We start from the raw sequence: 19,868 nt of genomic DNA, 5'->3' as shown, positions 1-19,868 counted from the left end.
GACGTTGGCTTCATCCATTGTGCAGGCTTGTATATTTGGTTCTATCTAGATTGTGTTTCAAAGGTGGAGCTTGTTTACAATACGAACATTCTCCGATGTGCTTTTTGGACCTTCATTCCCAGAGCAAGAGCAGTGCCGAGGCCCTAGAAATGCCATGGATATTCTGAGCTGTCAGTGGCATTTCCCAGGTACTGTTCCCTTGGTGCTGCTCCTTGAAATGTCCAAAGGGATTATCATCAGTTTTGTGGCCTGTCCTAGCATTGTGAAAGGAAGCTGCTGCACCGGGCTCAGAGGATTTTGGCTGTGGTGGGAGGAGTAGTAGTACTACGACTATAAATTGTATCACAGCATATCTATTCCATCTTGAGAGTGGGGTTGGGGGGTTATGAAGGGGGGCTTTTATTGTACTTTTATACATTGTCCCCTTGAAAATAATTCAATTTTTAAAAATTAATTAATTTATTTGGGGCTGCATTGGGTCTTTGTTGCTGCAAGCGGGCGTTCTCTAGTTGCAGTGAGCGGGGGCTCCTCTTGGCTGTGGTGCACGGGCTTCTCATTGCAGTGGCTTCTCTTGTTGCGGAGCACGGGCTCTAGGCACACAGGCTTCCGTAGTTGTGGCACGTGGGCTCAGTAGTTGTGACACACGGGCTCTAGAGCGCAGGCTCAGTAGTTGTGGCACGCGGGCTTAGTTACTCCGTGGCATGTGGGATCTTCCCAGAACAGGGCTCAAACCCATGTCCCCTGCATTCGCAGGCCTATTCTTAACGACTGCTCCACCAGGGAAGCCCAATAATTCAGTTTTTTATAAAGAGTATATTCCTAATATTAATCCAAAGTTTTAAAAATATATAGTTGGATAACACTATGAAAAATTAACTGATACATTTTTTATTATTTCTCTTTGCTGCCTGGATTTTTTTCCCCTCCAGTCAGCTAGGCACTCTGAGTTCACTGCATTAGGAAGGTAAAGACTCAGCAGAAATGAGGGAGAAAAAAAGAAAATTCTCAGCTTTGGAATGTTCAAAACAGAGGCCACAGTAGAATAGGTGAGAATTCTGTGCACAAACAATAAATCTCGTCTCAAATGTAAAAAAGTATTCTTTGCACTGGGAGGCAGGAGAGGGAGGGAGGGAAGGACTGAAGGAGAGAGATCAGTGTGACCAGGGACATGGAGACTGTGCTTGAGGACGATAGGCCCAGGAAGAGAATCAGAATCTGGAGAAGATTCAGCCTGCCCGTGATCATTGCCTCCAGCCAGCACCCTCATCTCAGACCTTGGGAAATTCAGAGAGAGAGTGGGAGTAAGTCAGGAGGGCCACGCGCATAGTCTGTGTGGCAGGGGTTGTGGCCATTCCCTATTTGTGAGAAGTCCCCAGCAATTTCCAGGCCTCCTTCTGGAAAATGCTGGCGGATGTCACTAGTGCTTATGTGAAAGCTTGTTCACAAACCTTGAAAGATACAGATGTAGATGACTGATAGATAGATGCATAGATAGAAAAATGTAATTAACTAAAACATCCAGGAAAGGTTTGGAAAATGCCCTTTATTGCATAGGACGTTCCTATTGTCATATGATGTTAGACTGAGTGCCGGTCCCTTCATCCTCCTTCAGACCATGGCATTCTGTCTGCTACTCTCCCGAGGGTCCTTTCTTCTCCCTGGAAGGGATAAAACAACTGAGGTAGAACAGGAAGAGACAAGAAGCACTCCAAACTCTGCTGGTCAGGGTTACCCTCCAGCGTTGCCTTAATGCTCAGAGCCACACACACCACAGTGAGCTTGGCTCCAGATCAACTACCACGCAACGAAGGTTCTGGAACACTTCCATATCTCGGGGAACCTCATTTCCACGTGACTCTCTTTCATATTCCCCTTTGTCACAGAAGGCTAGGTACAGTAGTCTGGGTGAGATATCAGCTCAGGCCCAAGGCAGGCTCTCAGACCTCAAAGTTCCGGTCCTGCAAGGGCCCCTGTCCTCTCTTCAGACCACTCCTGGCTCTCTCTGCCGACAAGGAGCTGCTGGTGGTACGTCCTCTAAGAGTTGAGGTCCATCGTGCAGACCCTGAGAAAACTCCTAGGAAAAGGCTCCACATTCTTGTTGAAGTCAACAGAGCTCAATTCCTTTGGAAGTGCTGGGTGTGTCCCAAGTTGATGCAACTGCAGAGCCATTAGGTAAACCAGCACATGTGTGCGGCCCCTTCCCTTAGACTCCTCTGGGCCCTCGTGACATAGGCTCAGAAGACTGCCAGCCTCAAGCCTTACCTCTTCCAAGGCCACACCGTCTCCAGGATCTTCTGTCCCATGAATCTCAGTTGCTGTGTGGAACTCAAAAGAGAGAAAAGACCCTGCCTGCGGGGTCTCTTCGGGCTGGGGCCTTCTAGCTTCTCTTCCTCGTCCTCCTCGTCCTCCTCGTCCTCAGAGGTGGTCTCGGGTTCCACACTGCCCTCCTCCTCAGGGGTGCTCTCGAATTCCACATTGGCCATCCACTGGGCAATGTTGAGATGAAAGAAACGGCAGCCGAAGCCCTCCAGGACGCCGCCCTTCACGTGCTGCTGGAGGATCTCCGAGGTGTGGAAGACCCGGCAGCAGGCCATGCACCTGAAGCCGGTCTCTATGGTCACCATCCAGGCCGGTGTCTTGGCCCTGGGTGTCTCCTGGACTGCAGGTGACCCTGATGGGCTGCCTGGCTCTGCCCTTTCCTCATACTCTTTCTCCTCCCCAGTGGGCTCACTGTCAGACAGGAGGCTTTCGGTGAACACATCAGAGGGGTAAGTACCTACTGTGCACGCATCCTCAGGAAGGGTCACTTCTTCTATCGTCAGCTGTTTTTCAGGCAACTCCAAGGGTTTCTTTGTCTTCCAGGAGACAGCTACACCCTTGTTCACTTGTACCTGCATGTAGTATATTTTCATGCCCCTTTCCTCTTTGTCTGGGTGCAGATAGTGCTTACAGGGTGAAGAGGGTGAGGAGGAGACACAGTGTGATGGGGGAGCAGTCTCCCCTTTTTCCTGAACCTGGGCTAGGGGTGCTTTAGGCTGGGCAGTGTCTCGATGTGATCTCCGGATACCTGAAAAAGGAAATTAAAAACATAATAACATGCATGGGCCGTGCCAGAAGCTGAGGGAGCAGGTGTGGTAGACGAGAGAGGGACATTTGCATGACGTAGCTATGTCGTGAGCTTGGTGTCTGTTGGCCATAGGACGGAGCGGTGTATCTGGTGTCATCTGTGGGCTTTTCATGTGTGTGTGGGGGGATACTGGAGCGGTGTCTGTATACAGGGGTGTGGATTATGGTGGTGAGGGCTGTAGTATGTGAGGGATGCGGCTGGATGCGTGTACGACGAGGAGTGTCAGTTTGGGAATATCGGTGGTACATTCCTTGTGGAATGGGTCTGTGGTGCAGGAGAGTACTGTGGATCACGTGCTTGGGGTTCATGTGCACTGAGAAGGGCTGTGCCTGGAGGGCGCGTGTATGTGTGAGCTGTGTGCAACTGAGCAGGATGGTCCTGCTCTCAGGCTGGAGGTGTATGATGCAGAACTCTGTCCTTCTCTGGAAGCAAAGGCAAAGACAAAGCCTACATTTTCCTCTGAAGATGCTTAATCTGGTCCCTCTTCCCTCCACCTCAAGCCCAGACCTTTCTGGCCCCTGCTCCTTGACTTCCCCACCATGGTAGTAGCAGTATTCACACACACACACCCAGACTCAGCTGGCATCCACGCCCTCGGAACAGCTCAGCCATCCTGCCCAGGCTCTTCCACAGAGCCCTCATCACCTCTGATGACCCTGGATTTCCTCTCAGCCTCCCTGGGATCTGTGTGCCTCCTGCCTCACAGCCAAGCACCCCCTCACCTGAGGAGCCCCGCGCCCTTACCAGCGTAGCTGAGCTTGCGCAGAGTAGAAGTACGGAAGAAGTATTTAGAGGCAGAAGAGACCTCCCCTGCCCCTGGGCTGCAGCCTTGGGCCACCACAGTGGATCCAAGCCGAGGGGGATCCTCTTGTGACTTCGAGATTCCTGAGGGCGGAATGAATGGCTCAGGGTGGGTTCATCAGTCCTCTGTCCACAAATATTTACTGAGTGTGTGACACGTGTCAGGTGCAGTGAATACACACAGTTGAGAGTGTGGTTCCCAGTGAATCCTCCAGGATTTAATTCCAATCAATACTTATTCTCTCACTGTCCAGTTGGTAATGTAGGCCTCGGTGGTGACTGTGAGTGTGTGGGAAGAGTGAGTGATGTGTATCAGTTAAGTCTGTGGTAAGTGTGGGGTTGGCATGGGGAGCACAGTGCAGACGTGTCTATCTGTGTCTGTGGCCTTTGTGTGCATGGTTTCTGTTCACAAGTCAGGAATTCTGGGACATGTAACTTTTCCTCATTACATGGTGTGGCTTGTATTTATGGTGCGTGTTCGTTCATTCATTCACCAAGATTCAGTAAGCAGCTACTCCTGTGTATCCGGCACTCTTCCAGTGTTGTAGTCTTTGGTAACGCTGCACATTCTAGTAGGGGAAGACACACACTAAACAAAACTACAATAACTATATAATACATCAGCTGGTGGTAAGTATATAAGTGTTGCCAGACTTAGCGAACAAGAATACAAGGCACCCAGTTAAATTTCAGTTTCAGATAAACCCAGAATAATTTTTTAGTGTAAGTATTCCCATGCAGTATTTGGCCTGACTTAGTTTTAGTGTAAATATGGCCCATACAATATGTGGGACATACGGATACTGAAAAATTACTTGTTGTTTATCTGGAATTCAAATTGAACTGGATAGCCCATATTTTCTCTGGCAATCCTGACATGGGTTACTGAGACTGTGGTTTACTGTGGTTTGTACAAAGCGGGTCTGGCATTACTCAAGAATGTGTTATAAGTGTGGTGTGTATGACACGTGACTGGTTCTTATAGAGGTATTTAGAGATGGCTGAAGTTAGCTGTGTTTGTGCAAGAGTTGAGGAGATACATGTATATAGTGTGTGTGTGTCTGTGTGTGTGTGTGTGTCCTATATATATAGTGTGTGTGTCTATATACATATCTCATCTCCAGCGTTTGGTGTTGGAGGAGAGGATTGTGATACAGGTGGGTTGTATGAGAACGTAGTATAGGAGGGATGCGTGTATATACCTCCATGTGCTGTGTGTGGTTTAATAAGGAAGTTATATGTGGAGTGTGTGATATTTTTGCTGTATCAGAGTGTACATGGGTGTATGAGTTACTGTCTCATTAAACACCCCTAACAAGAATTCTGTATACACTCTTACGTACACCGAGTGTCAGCCAAATCCAGGCAGGGTGACAAGAACATTACCATGCAGACTTTATATCTGGTAAGCACTCTACCCCCATTCATCTCGCTCTTCTCTGCACTACCACACACACACACACAAACACACACAGACACACACACACACTCACACACCCACACACACACAGGAACATAGAGCAAAATATTCTGAATGTTCAGGGGCAGTCATTGCCTTCCCCAGCCTGTCCTAGCCACTGCCTGGAAATCTGCCTGCTGTGTAGAGCTCCATTCCCAGGGCCCATCCTACAGTCTCCAGGGCCCTGGGCCTGTTAGGAGCTACTGGGCTCTAATCTGGGGCAGAGGCCTCTAGCTGGAGCCCTGTGGTGACCACCCCTCTCCCAGGGCAAGCTACTCGCCTACATTTAATGCACGCAGGCACTACGTGGCCCGTGGCACTCAGAGCTCCCCGCAGGACCCTGAGGACATTTCTCACCCCAGCTCACGTGGTCTCAGTCTCTGGAAAACCCTTCCCTTCCCTTGATCTCCTTTGGGAAATTCTTCCTGTTGAAGGAATAAAACCTCCTTGCTTTCAATATGACACCATCCCTAGACAAACAATCTTCTTTCAAAGTGCATTCCACTTGTCAAGATATTTTTCAACAGGGCCTTCAACTCATGGGGCTTGTCTTTCCACTTTGGTAAAAGAGGCCAAGCAACTCATGGGTCTCTCTCAGCATCCTTGCATCCTTCACATCCCCCACCTCACGACCCCAGGGAAAGATCCAAGAGAATAAGAGAGAAATCGGGGACTGAGAAAAGCTGCACCTGTAGGTCTGTGCAAGCAGGATGCAGCCTGCTGTGAGTCCGACAAAGCTCCAGGCCCGGCTGCCCCAGGAGAGAGTCCTCAGACCAGCGGAGCTGACCTCCCATCTCCCAGTGGGCATCTGGCCGTTCTGTGCCGTCTCACACCACAGGGGCCCTCCGGATGGATACGGCAGCATCAGTGAGACAAGGTCTCTCGCTCCCTGCTTCACAGGTGACACGTTCTCAGTCCCCCGCTTCCTAGAGAAGCTTCAGTTTGGCAGAAACCCATGTGCCCCAGACAAGTTGCCCCCCACATACCTCCTCCGTTCTCGGCAGTTTCCTGGGACTCTTCATTTCCCAGATGTTTCCTCTTTTGTCGCCGTTCCATCGTACCAACTAGAAGTCTCCCTTAGAAGATGCCTCAAGAGATGTCCAACTCCTCCTCTTCCCTACAGGTTGGCCCTTCTTGACTCTTGGGCAATCCGTTGAAATGATTCAATACAAATAAAAATATTCAAGTCTCCTAAATGGCTGAAAAACTTGTACCACTTGGTGAACCACCAGTACTGCCTAGTGCTCACCAGGGCTGTTATGTTTGCAAGGTTGCCAGGCGCACAGTGGAATTCTGTGACCTCAGTGACGACATCAGAGCATTCGGTGGACCTAGGTTGAGCACAGTGTCTGCAGTAGCACAGGCCCCATTTTCAAGAACAATTCCTTTTTCCCAGCCGAAGCTTTCCCGTGAAAGGGAAAGGTTCATACCATATCTATTATAAATTGTATCATACCATGTCTATTATAAAATTCACATTTTGATTGGAGATCTTTTAATGTCTTTTCTAGAGAGCTTTAATATGAATATTTTAAATGGTCTCCAGTTTCCCTGTGGATTATTGACATTTTAAACTCTGCACTTCAATTTTCCCTCAATACGTGTAATTTTGTCACGGCTATTTCTGTACTTAAAGATGAGGAACTATATAATTGATTTCTTCATTTTTCCCCATCTCTTTCCAAGGTACTGCATTTGATTGTGTCTTGCGACTGAGTGAAAAATGCTAGTCCTTGAGTCAGGACATTGGGCCCTTTAGCAAGTAACTCAACCTATCTGCGCTTCAGCTTCTGTATGTGTGATCAAGAGGCTTGGACTAGCTGACTTTTCAAATGCTGTGTTTCTTTGATTCACTCTCACTTACTGATCTGCTCCTTAAGAAGAGGGTCTGTTCTCATAAAGTAACAACAGTCTTTTCCTAACCTTAGGTTGGGCGGAGTTTATCTGTTCGTACTCAGTTTGTTAGTTATATTGCCTTCTACGTATGCTTAGCTCTAAATAATTTATATGGCTCTTGTGACAATTTTTAGATCTTCTTTTTTTCTTATTTTCTTTTACAGTTTCTAATTTGTTATCGCCAGTGTAGAGGAGCCTGATTGACTTTTAAAATGTATTGATCTTGTATGTGTGTGCCTTGTTGAACCGTCTTATTAGTTCCTGCTAGTTTATCTGTGGGTTCTTTTGGGTCTCCTAGATAAATGAGCCTATTAAATGTAAATAATGTGTTCTTTGGATAAAGTTTATTTTCTTGCATCTCTCTATATAGAAGCAATATGTTGAATTGATTTAAATATTTAAATACTTACATACCTGTTATCACAATCTAACATTCTTTATCTTATTTTCTTTCAATCAATATTATGTTTTCAAGATTTATCCACGGGAATCCATATAGATCTAGGTCTTTGATTTTTGACTGTTTGATATTATTTGATCACATGCATATAGCATCATTTATTTTCCATTCAAGCATTATTGGACAATTGGATTGTTTCCCTCCCTTCTCTAGAACAAACAACATTTCCTAGAATATCCCTGAAGATGTCTGACAGTCGAGAAGGGCCAGGCTGCCCGAAGGATTGCTACTTGCTTTTAGCCACCTTCCAACAGGCCGTCTCCAGCCAGCAATTTGAAGCACAGCTGAAATGAGAACTGCCCCAAATGTGAAGATCTTAGGAGCTTCCTAGAAGGTGGGAGGTTAATGATAGGCATCCTGCTGGGATCCCAGGGGAGTCTGAGCTGGCCTGAAGCTCATCTTCCTCCTCCACCTCTCAAGAGAAATGTGGAGGAAAGAAGACTTCAAAAACTGTGAGCAGGCAGAGGGAGAGATATTGGGGGCCGAAGCTGTAACTGAGGTTTTGGAGTGGGCTCTGAGCACGCAGAGCCTCTAGAGAGCCAGGCTCTGCCTTCTGAGAACTTCTCCCCTAAGGCTGCTCATAATTCACGTGATACCAGCCATATAGAGCCGACTTGGCCCACACTGTCACAGAAAGCCTTATCAGAATCTCTTCTTCTTCATACACTCTTGTGTCTGTTACTTGGTTATTGCCTTTGGTCCTCCACTGATGTGAACCACAGTCGCCAGGGAATGGAGGACACTAGTGACCCATCTTGCTCTGTGGCCTCAGTCCACAGCTTGAGGGTAAGGGAAGAGCCCAAATGGAGGTCAAGAAGGAAAGATGGAGTTTGAAGAGAAGACCTGAGTTAAGGGTGTCTTCTCAAGTCTTGATGACTGAAATGTAGCTCCAGTACCTGAAGTCCTGCTTGTTCTGAAGGCTGACCGCGGGGCTGGGTGCACTCAGTGAAGGAACCGTATACACTTAGTATTTCCTTGCTTGCTCACACTTGCCCTCCTCTGATACACCCTCTGCAAGACTGATCTTCCCCTGAAACAACTTTCCACCTGCCACTGTCATCTCATGAACATTTGCTTCCCCTTCCTAGTGTCCCCCTAGAATGCCATTGCAGCCAATTCATAATTTGATAATCATGCTGCTTACTATATTCTCAGCAACTTCTGATAAATTTTATTCACTTTATTCCATAGTCTTCACCCATCAATAATCTTCCTTAACTTCCTAGCTGCAGGTTAACCCATTCGGAATCATTTCTTTTTCTTTCTCTTCTTTGGCAAATCCTTTCTATCTTTTAAGGTCTTTTTCTTGTCTCTCTACCATCCTGCCTTCCTGAACTTCTTTTTTTTCCGTTTAAGTAACCTTTCAATCTCCTTCCCCAGTTTCTTCATAAACATTGAGAGTTTATTCCTCACACGTTAGACAGCGGTTTATGAATGGCCAGGCATAACGGACTCAGAATGAGTTGGCACCCCCGAGGTACCTGTCTTGCGGGGGAACCACAGGTGAAGGGCTGGCTGCTGGACACATGTTTGCATGGAGTCAGGCTGAGTGGCGTCAGGGTGTTTGCCCTTCCCTTCTGTGTGTTTCTCCCTCGCTGGTTTCCTTGTCCAGCCACCTGTGACCTCCCTCCATCCAGCCCAGGGAATCCTTCTCATCACAGGGGTAGGATGTTTGTCTCATTTTCCATCACATCCTTTCCCCAAAGTTTGGTTGTGAGTTGTTCCCATTCCGAAGACCTTTCCTCTTTGAAGAGAAAAGAGAAAATCTTGTCTCTCCTTTCCTCTCACTTCACTTCTGCTCTATTATCTCCTCCGTCCAGAATGGCCCACTGACTCACATGGGTGTAGTTCCGAAGATGGCAAGAACTGCCAGCAATTCTGAGATAATAATACGGATGGATCAGGAAAACTTGAAAAGCTTCATCCCGCCACATTAAAAAAAAATTGCACTTCCAGTGTATTCAGAGTCTCAGTGTAGAAACACAAATGATAGAGAAATTGAATTACACTCAAGTTTTTCTTTCCTCCTTTCCTGATTTATTCTAATCCTCCATGCTAACATGATGAACTATTTGTTAGGTAAAGTTTCAGATTTTTCTACCCATGCACACTTTTCTTCTTTTCACATAAGAGTGTGAACTAGGTCACTTTCAACATGCTGTGATTCTGTGATTCACTGTCTCCCACCGAGTCATCCACTGATAAAGTCATCTGTTTCACGGAGAACTATTTCCAATAGCTAATAGCCAATGTCTGTGGAGTGCTTACTCTGTGTCGGTTTGTTGTAACTACTTTACAGATCATTTGTACAACGTAGCCATGGACCAGGTACAATTATAAATCCCAAGGGACAGAAAAGGGCAGATAAGTACAAATAAATACAGAGGCCAAGTGACTTGCCCAAGACACTGGAGCAAATCAAAATCCATGCCTCTGTAATCATTTTGCTCTATTGCCTCTGTCTGGGAGGCTTGATGATTTGGCAACTAAAACCTTAAATATCATGTTCCATTTTTATATCTGTGACACAACCGTGGGGCTGTGATATGGGGTAACTAACCTGACTACTTTTGAAAACCCTTATGCACCTGGATGAAAGTAAGCCAGGGACTGCAAGCTATAGATTTAAGGTTTCCAACCAACTTTTATAAATAGCTTCTTGAATGCAATTTACGTAGTGTCAAGTCTAGGATGTAGTCCAAATAGTAACAGAAAAATGGAGATATGTAGAAAAATACTTAAAGTTGACAAGTATTGGGAGTGTAGTATTTTTGGGGCCAGCGTGTAGACCACAGGAAAACTTGCTGTTTCCATCCCAAAGGGAAGAGCCCTACGTTGCAACTGCCAAGGTCCCTGGGGCAGCAAGTGTGCTCACTGCTTAGTAAAGAAGCATCCTCAGTTTGATAGAATCATATGGGAGCCTTACATTTGGTTAGCAGTTCTACATTCTTGATGTAATAATATTTTCAGGGTGTGGGAGGGTATCAAGCTCTGAAAATACCCTTGGAGAGATTTGCTTATTAAGTTTGGCTTTTTCAATCTCCCTACTACTTCTTGACTAAACACCAGGCGGTTTCCTTCACTTTTCAGAACCATGTTGTTTTTCCCTTGTCTAATGAGCTTTGAAAGACTTTTGATTGAGCTATTAAGTTTGGGGAAAAATAAACATCTCTTTAAAATAAGGAAGATAATAACAATGACAAGTAGAAAAAGCTCTAAAACAGAGAATATCCTCCATTCTAGCCAATGACTGGGAGTGGAAGGTGCGTGCTCGCTGTCCAGGACGTAGAAGTAAAAGCTGAGGAGGCGCTGAGGCGTCTCCTGGATCTCTATGAGCCTCCATCATTTCTGCTGAGTAGGGTTGACAGATAAAATATAGGCTGTTTAGTTAAATATGAATGTTTGAAAAACAACGAGTACATTTTGAAGATAAGTATGCCCCAAATAGTTCATAGGATCTACTTATACTAAAAATAATGACTTATTATTCATGTGAAGTTCAAGTTTAACTGGGTATCCTGTATTTTTATTTACTAAATCTGACAGCCCTACTGATGATCCACAATGGAGGCAGTTGAGGAGCGGTACATGCTGGCTCTCGGACAGTCAGAAATGGCTTCAGCAGATCCAGGTACAGTATGAAATTCTTTTTGGATGTAGCTCAGAAGCCATGGCCAGCCCTTGACTGCAAGTACTGCCTCGGGTTTCCCTGAGGTGGGGTAAACCTTCCTCTTAATGGCCTTTGGTAAGTCTGGAAGACCATATCCAAGGGGAGCCCCAAAGTCAGTTTCATCCTCACAACCATGTTTCCAATTCCTGGAATTGGCTGCATGTGACTCACAAGAGCTGAGGAGGTTTGTGGAAATTGGGAGTGTCATAGCTTGAACCCTTTGTAGGTAAAGTTTTGCTGTTGTGAGAGTTTTAACAGGAGCAATGTGAAAGACTCCAGGTCCCCAGGTAGATAGAAATAATCCTGTTCTACCTGTGTGTATGTGACAAGTCTCTAATAGTTCAGAGAGCAAGTATCTGGTCTTAGAAAGAGTGATCCAAGCTTGGATGTTTCTGGCGACAAGGCAAGGTCCTGAGTTTCAAGTTCACCTTTTATGGTTGAGGAGACAATAAGGTGGTCAGAAGGGAAATCATGGAGGAGACCTTGGCTTCATCCATCGTGCAGGCTTGTATATGTGGTTCTATGTAGATTGTGTTTCAAAGGTGGAGCTTGTTTACAACTATGAACATTCTCCGATGTGCTTTTTGGACCTTCATTCCCAGAGTGAGAGCAGTGCCGAGGCTCTAGAAATGCCATGGATATTCTGAGCTGTCAGTGGCATTTCCCCGGTACTGTTCCCTTGGTGCCGCTCCTTGAAATGTCCAAAGGGATTATCATGTGTCTTGTGGCGGGTCCTAGCATTGTGAAAGGAAGCTGCTGCACCTGGCTCAGAGGATTTCGGATGTGGTGGGAGGAGTAGTAGTACTACGACTATAAATTGTATCACAGCATATCTATTCCATCTTGAGAGTGGGGTTGGGGGGTTATGAAGGGGGGCTTTTATTGTACTTTTATACATTGTACCCTTGAAACTAATTCAGTTTTTTAAAATTAATTAATTTATTTTTGGCTGCATTGGGTCTTTGTTGCTGCTAGCGGGCGTTCTCTAGTTGCAGTGAGCGGGGGCTCCTCTTGGCTGTGGTGCACGGGCTTCTCATTGCAGTGGCTTCTCTTGTTGCAGAGCATGGGCTCTAGGCACGCAGGCTTCCGTAGTCGTGGCACGTGGGCTCGGTTGATGTGGCACACCGGCTCTAGAGCGCAGGCTCAGTAGTTGTGGCGCGCGGGCTTAGTTACTCCGTGGCACGTGGGATCTTCCCAGACCAGGGCTCGAACCCATGTCCCCTGCATTCGCAGGCATATTCTTAACGACTGCTCCACCAGAGAAGCCCAATAATTCAGTTTTTTATAAAGAGAAGATTCCTAATATTATTCCAAAATTTTAAAAATATGTAGTTGGATAACACTATGAAAAATTAACTGATATATTCTTTTATTATTTCTCTTTGCTCCCTGGATTTGTTTTCCTCATCCAGTCAGCTAGGCACTGTGAGCTCACTGCATTAGGAAGGTAAAGACTCAGCAGAAATGAGGGAGAAAAAGAGAAAATTCTCAGCTTTGGAATGTTCACAACGGAGGCCACAGTAAAACAGGTGAGAATTCTGTGAACAAAAAATAAATGTCCTCTCAAATGCAAAAAAGTATTCTCTGTACTGGGAGGCAGGAGAGGGAGGGAGGGAAGGACTGAAGGAGAGAGATCAGTGTGGCCAGGGACATGGAAACTGTGCTTGAGGACGATATGCCCAGGAAGAGAATCAGAATCTGGAGAAGATTCAGCCTGCACGTGATCATTGCCTCCAGGCAGCACCCTCATCTCAGACGTTGGGAAATTCAGAGAGAGAGTGGGAGTACGTCAGGAGGGCCACGCGCAGAGTCTGCATGGCAGGGGTTGTGGCCGTTCCCTATTTGTGAGGAGTCCCCAGCAATTTGCAGGCCTCTTCTGGAAAATGCTGGCGGACGTCTCTAGTGCTTATGTGAAAGGTTGTTCACAAACCTTGAAAGATACAGATGTAGATGACAGATAGATGCATAGATAGAAAAATGTCATTAAATAAAAGCTCCAGGAAAGGTTTGGAAAATGCCCTTTATTGCATAGGACGCTTCTATTGTCATATGATGTTAGACTGAGTGCCGGTCCCTTCATCCTCCTTCAGACCACGGCATTCTGTCTGCTACTCTCCCGAGGGTCCTTTCTTCTCCCTGGAAGGGATAAAACAAATGAGGTAGAACAGGAAGAGACAAGAAGCACTCCAAGCTCTGCTGGTCAGGGTTACCCTCCAGCATTGCCTTAATGCTCAGAGCCACACACACCACAGTGAGCTTGGCTCCAGATCAACTACCACGCAACGAAGGTTCTGGAACATTTCCATATCTCGGGGGACCTCATTTCCACGTGACTCTCTTTCATATTCCCCTTTGTCACAGAAGGCTAGGTACAGTGGTCAGGGTGAGATCTCGGCTCAGGCCCAAGCCTCTCAGACCTCAAAGTTCTGGTCCTGCAAGGGCCCCTGTCCTCTCTTGAGACCACTCCTGGCTCTCTCTGCCGAGAAGGAGCTGCTGGCAGTACGTCCTCTAAGAGTTGAGGTCCATCGTGCAGACCCTGAGAAAACTCCTAGGAAAAGGCTCCACCTTCTTGTTTACATCAACAGAGGTCAATGCCTTTGTTAGTGCTGGGTGTGTCCCATTTGATGCAACTGCAGAGCCATTAGGTAAACCAGCACATGTGTGCGGCCCCTTCCCTTAGACTCCTCTGGGCCCTCGTGACATAGGCTCAGAAGACTGCCAGCCTCAAGCCTTACCTCTTCCAAGGGACGGCCACACCGTCTTCCAGGATCTTCTGTCCCATGAATCTCAGTTGCTGTTTGGAACTCAAAGGAGAGAAAAGACCCTGCCTGCGGGGTCTCTTTGGGCTGGGGCCTTCCCCCGTGGGCTGCTCTCCCTCATTCTCCTTTTCTTCTTGCTTCTCTTCCTCTTCCTCCTCCTCCTCCTCCTCCTCCTCCTCCTCGTCCTCCTCCTCAGGGGTGCTCTCGGATTCCACATTGCCCATCCACTGGGCCATGTTTAGATGAAAGACACGGCAGCTGAAGCCCTGCAGGACGCCGAACTTCACGTGCTGCTGGACGATCTCCAAGGTGTGGAAGACACGGCAGCAGGCCATGCACCTGAAGCCGGTCTCCATGGTCAGCATCCAGTCCGCTGTCTTGGCGCTGGGTCTCTCCTCGACGGCAGGGGGCCCTGATGGGCTGCCTGGCTCTGCCCTTTCCTCATACTCTTTCTCCTCCCCAGTGGGCTCACTGTCAGACAGGAGGCTTTCGGTGGACACATCAGAAGAGGGGTCAGTGGCTACTGCGCACATATCCTCAGGAAGGGTCACTTCTTCTATCCTCAGCTGCTTTTCAGGCAACTCCAAGGGTTTCTTTGTCTTCCAGGAGACAGCGACACCCTTGTTCACTTGTACCTGCATGTAGTATATTTTCATGCCCCTTTCCTCTTTGTCTGGGTGCAGATAGTTCTTACAGGGTGAAGAGGGTGAGGAGGAGACACAGTGTGATGGGGAAGCGGTCTCTCCTTCTTCCTGATCCTGGGCTAGGGGTGGTCTAGGCTGGGCAGTGTCTCGATGAAATCTCCGGATTCCTGAAAAAGGAAATTAAAATCATAATAACATGCATGGGCCCTGCCGGAAGCTGAGGGAGCAGGTGTGGTAGACGAGAGAGGGACATTGGCAGGACATAGCTATGTCGTGAGCTTGGTGTCTGTTGGCCGTAGGACGGAGTGGTGTATCTGGTGTCATCTGTGGGCTTTTCATGTGCGTGGGGGGGGGATACTGGAGCGGTGTCTGTATACAGGGGTGTGGAGTATGGTGGTGAGGGCTGTAGTATGTGAGGGATGCGGCTGGATGCGTGTACGATGAGCAGTGTGAGTTTGGGAATATCGGTGGTGCATTCCTTGTGGAATGGGGCTGTGGTGCAGGAGAGTACTGTGGAGCACGTGCTTGGGGTTGATGTGCACTGAGAAGGGCTGTGCCTGGAGGGCACGTGTATGTGTGAGCTGTGTGCACCTGAGCTGGATGGTCCAGCTCTCAGGCTGGAGGTGTATGATGCAGAACTCTGTCCTTCTCTGGAAGCAAAGGCAAAGACAAAGCCTACATTTTCCTCTGAAGATGCTTAATCTGGTCCCTCTTCCCTCCACCTCAAGCCCAGACCTTTCCGGCCCCTGCTCCTTGACTTCCCCACCATGGTAGTAGCAGTTTTCACACACACACACCCAGACTCAGCTGGCATCCACGCCCTCGGAACAGCTCAGCCATCCTGCCCAGGCTCCTCCACAGAGCCCTCATCACCTCTGATGACCCTGGATTTCCTCTCAGCCTCCCTGGGATCTGTGTGCCTCCTGCCTCACAGCCAAGCACCCCCTCACCTGAGGAGCCCCGCGCCCTTACCAGCGTAGCTGAGCTTGCGCAGAGTAGAAGTACGGAAGAAGTATTTAGAGGCAGAGGAGACCTCCCCTGCCCCTGGGCTGCAGCCTTGGGCCACCACAGTGGATCCAAGCCGAGGGGGATCCTCTTGTGACTTCGAGATTCCTGAGGGAGGAATGAAAGGCTCAGGGTGGGTTCATCAGTCCTCTGTCCACAAATATTTACTGAGTGTGTGACACATGTCAGGTGCAGTGAATACACACAGTTGAGAGTGTGGTTCCCAGTGGATCCTCCAGGATTTAATTCCAATCAATACTTATTCTCTCACTGTCTAGTTGGTAATGTAGGCCTCGGTGGTGACTGTGAGTGTGTGGGAAGAGTGAGTGATGTGTATCAGTTAAGTCTGTGGTAAGTGTGGGGTTGGCATGGGGAGCAGAGTGCAGACGTGTCTGTCTGTGTCTGTGGCCTTTGTGTGCATGGTTTCTGTTCACAAGTCAGGAATTCTGGGACATGTAACTTTTCCTCATTACATGGTGTGGCTTGTAGTTATGGTGCGTGTTCATTCATTCATTCACCAAGATTCAGTAAGCAGCTACTCCTGTGTATCCGGCACTCTTCCAGTGTTGTAGTCTTTGGTAACGCTGCACATTCTAGTAGGGGAAGACACACACTAAACAAAACTACAATAACTATATAATACATCAGCTGGTGGTAAGTATATAAGGGTTGCCAGACTTAGCGAACAAGAATACAAGGCACCCAGTTAAATTTCAGTTTCAGATAAACCCAGAATAATTTTTTAGTGTAAGTATTCCCATGCAGTATTTGGCCTGACTTAGTTTTAGTGTAAGTATGGCCCATACAATATGTGGGACATACGGATACTGAAAAATTACTTGTTGTTTATCTGGAATTCAAATTGAACTGGATAGCCCATATTTTCTCTGGCAATCCTGACATGGGTTAGTGAGACTGTGGTTTACTGTGGTTTGTACAAAGCGGGTCTGGCATTACTCAAGAATGTGTTATAAGTGTGGTGTGTATGACACGTGACTGGTTCTTACAGAGGTATTTAGAGATGGCTGAAGTTAGCTGTGTTTGTGCAAGAGTTGAGGAGATACATGTATATATATTGTGTGTTTGTGTGTGTGTCCTATATATATAGTGTGTGTGTCTGTATATATATCTCATCTCCAGCGTTTGGTGTTGGAGGAGAGGATTGTGATACAGGTGGGTTGTATGAGAACGTAGTACAGGAGGGATCCGTGTATATACCTCCATGTGCTGTGTGTGGTTTACTAAGGAAGTTATATGTGGGGTGTGTGATATTTTTGCTGCATCAGAGTGTACATGGGTGTATGAGTTACTGTCTCATAAAACACCCCTAACAAGAATTCTGTATACACTCTTACGTACACCGAGTGTCAGCCAGGTCCAGGCAGGTTGACAAGAATTTTACCATGCAGACTTTATATCTGGTAAGCACTCTACCCCCATTCATCTCGCTCTTCTCTGCATTACCACACACACACACACACACACACACACACACAGACACACACACACACTCACACACACACACACACACAGGAACATAGAGCAAAATATTCTGAATGGTCAGGGGCAGTCATTGCCTTCCCCAGCCTGTCCCAGCCACTGCCTGGAAATCTGCCTGCTGTCTAGAGCTCCATTCCCAGGGCCCATCGTACAGTCTCCAGGGCCCTGGGCCTGGTAGGAGCTACTGGGCTCTAATCTGGGGCAGAGGCCTCTAGCTGGAGCTCTGGGGTGACCACCCCTCTCCCAGGGCAAGCTACTCGCCTACATTTAATGCACGCAGGCACCACGTGGCCCGTGGCTCTCAGAGCTCCCCGCAGGACCCTGAGGACATTTCTCACCCCCGCTCACGTGGTCTCAGTCTCTGGAAAACCCTTCCCTTCCCTTGATCTCCTTTGGGAAATTCTTCCTGTTGAAGGAATAAAACCTCCTTGCTTTCAATAGGACACCATCCCTAGACAAACAATCTTCTTTCAAAGTGCATTCCACTTGTCAAGATATTTTTCAACAGGGCCTTCAACTCATGGGGCTTCTCTTTCCACTTTGGTAAAAGAGGCCAAGCAACTCATGGGTCTCTCTCAGCATCCTTGCATCCTTCACATCCCCCACCTCATGACCCCAGGGAAAGATCCAAGAGAATAAGAGAGAAATCGGGGTCTGAGAAAAGCTGCACCTCTAGGTCTGTGCAAGCAGGATGCAGCCTGCTATGAGTCCGACAAAGCTCCAGGCCCGGCTGCCCCAGGAGAGAGTCCTCAGACCAGCGGAGCTGACCTCCCATCTCCCAGGGGGCATCTGGCCGTTCTGTGCCGTCTCACACCACAGGGACCCTCCGGATAGATACGGCAGCATCAGTGAGACAAGGTCTCTCGCTCCCTGCTTCACAGGTGACACGTTCTCAGTCCCCCGCTTCCTAGAGAAGCTTCAGTTTGGCAGAAACCCATGTGCCCCAGACAAGTTGCCCCCCACATACCTCCTCCCTTCTCGGCAGTTTCCTGGGACTCTTCATTTCCCAGATGTTTCCTCTTTTGTCGCCGTTCCATCGTACCAACTAGAAGTCTCCCTTAGAAGATGCCTCAAGAGATGTCCAACTCCTCCTCTTCCCTACAGGTTGGCCCTTCTTGGCTCTTGGGCAATCCGTTGAAATGATTCAATACAAATAAAAATGGTCAAGTCTCCTAAATGGCTGAAAAACTTGTACCACTTGGTGAACCACCAGTACTGCCTAGTGCTCACCGGGGCTGTTATGTTTGCAAGGTTGCCAGGCGCACAGTGGAATTCTGTGACCTCAGTGATGACATCAGAGCATTCGGTGGACCTAGGTTGAGCACAGTGTCTGCAGTAGCACAGGCCCCATTTTCAAGAACAATTCCTTTTTCCCAGCCGAAGCTTTCCCGTGAAAGGGAAAGGTTCATACCATATCTATTATAAATTGTATCATACCATGTCTATTATAAAATTCACATTTTGATTGGAGATCTTTTAATGTCTTTTCTAGAGAGCTTTAATATGAATATTTTAAATGGTCTCCAGTTTCCCTGTGGATTATTGACATTTTAAACTCTGCACTTCAATTTTCCCTCAATACGTGTAATTTTGTCACGGCTATTTCTGTACTTAAAGATGAGGAACTATATAATTGATGTCTTCATTTTTTCCCCATCTCTTTCCAAGGTGCTGCATTTGATTGTGTCTTGCGACTGAGTGAAAAATGCTAGTCCTTGAGTCAGGACATTGGGCCCTTTAGCAAGTAACTCAACCTATCTGCGCTTCAGCTTCTGTATGTGTGATCAAGAGGCTTGGACTAGCTGACTTTTCAAATGCTGTGTTTCTTTGATTCACTCTCACTTACTGATCTGCTCCTTAAGAAGAGGGTCTGTTCTCATAAAGTAACAACAGTCTTTTCCTAACCTTAGGTTGGGCGGAGTTTATCTGTTCGTACTCAGTTTGTTAGTTATATTGCCTTCTACGTATGCTTAGCTCTAAATAATTTATATGGCTCTTGTGACAATTTTTAGATCTTCTTTTTTTCTTATTTTCTTTTACAGTTTCTAATTTGTTATCGCCAGTGTAGAGGAGCCTGATTGACTTTTAAAATTTATTGATCTTGTATGTGTGTGCCTTGTTGAACCGTCTTATTAGTTCCTGCTAGTTTATCTGTGGGTTCTTTTGGGTCTCCTAGATAAATGAGCCTATTAAATGTAAATAATGTGTTCTTTGGATAAAGTTTATTTTCTTGCATCTCTCTATATAGAAGCAATATGTTGAATTGATTTAAATATTTAAATACTTACATACCTGTTATCACAATCTAACATTCTTTATCTTATTTTCTTTCAATCAATATTATGTTTTCAAGATTTATCCACGGGAATCCATATAGATCTAGGTCTTTGATTTTTGACTGTTTGATATTATTTGATCACATGCATATAGCATCATTTATTTTCCATTCAAGCATTATTGGACAATTGGATTGTTTCCCTCCCTTCTCTAGAACAAACAACATTTCCTAGAATATCCCTGAAGATGTCTGACAGTCGAGAAGGGCCA

At 46.9% G+C, this 19,868-nt stretch overlaps 1 protein-coding gene across 1 annotated transcript in view; it reads right to left on the bottom strand.

Annotated features, from left to right (window-relative positions):
• Positions 1–7,170: 7,170 nt before the first annotated feature.
• LOC309799165 (protein FAM170A-like) overlaps positions 7,171–19,868 on the bottom strand; it is a gene marked incomplete at both ends in the record, with an annotated part of 198,993 nt that continues 186,295 nt past the window's right edge. The window contains 2 exons of the mRNA XM_082612158.1: positions 7,171–7,177; positions 14,311–14,399. Coding sequence (XP_082468284.1) covers positions 7,171–7,177; positions 14,311–14,399 — 96 coding nt within the window. The remainder of the gene's footprint in view (positions 7,178–14,310; positions 14,400–19,868) is intronic.

This window comes from Mesoplodon mirus, assembly GCF_964341445.2.
Source record: "Mesoplodon mirus genome assembly, chromosome: 3".
NCBI classification, from domain to species: domain Eukaryota; kingdom Metazoa; phylum Chordata; class Mammalia; order Artiodactyla; family Ziphiidae; genus Mesoplodon; species Mesoplodon mirus.
Note: the sequence above shows the minus strand (reverse complement) of the source record. Positions and strands in the feature narration are given on the sequence as shown.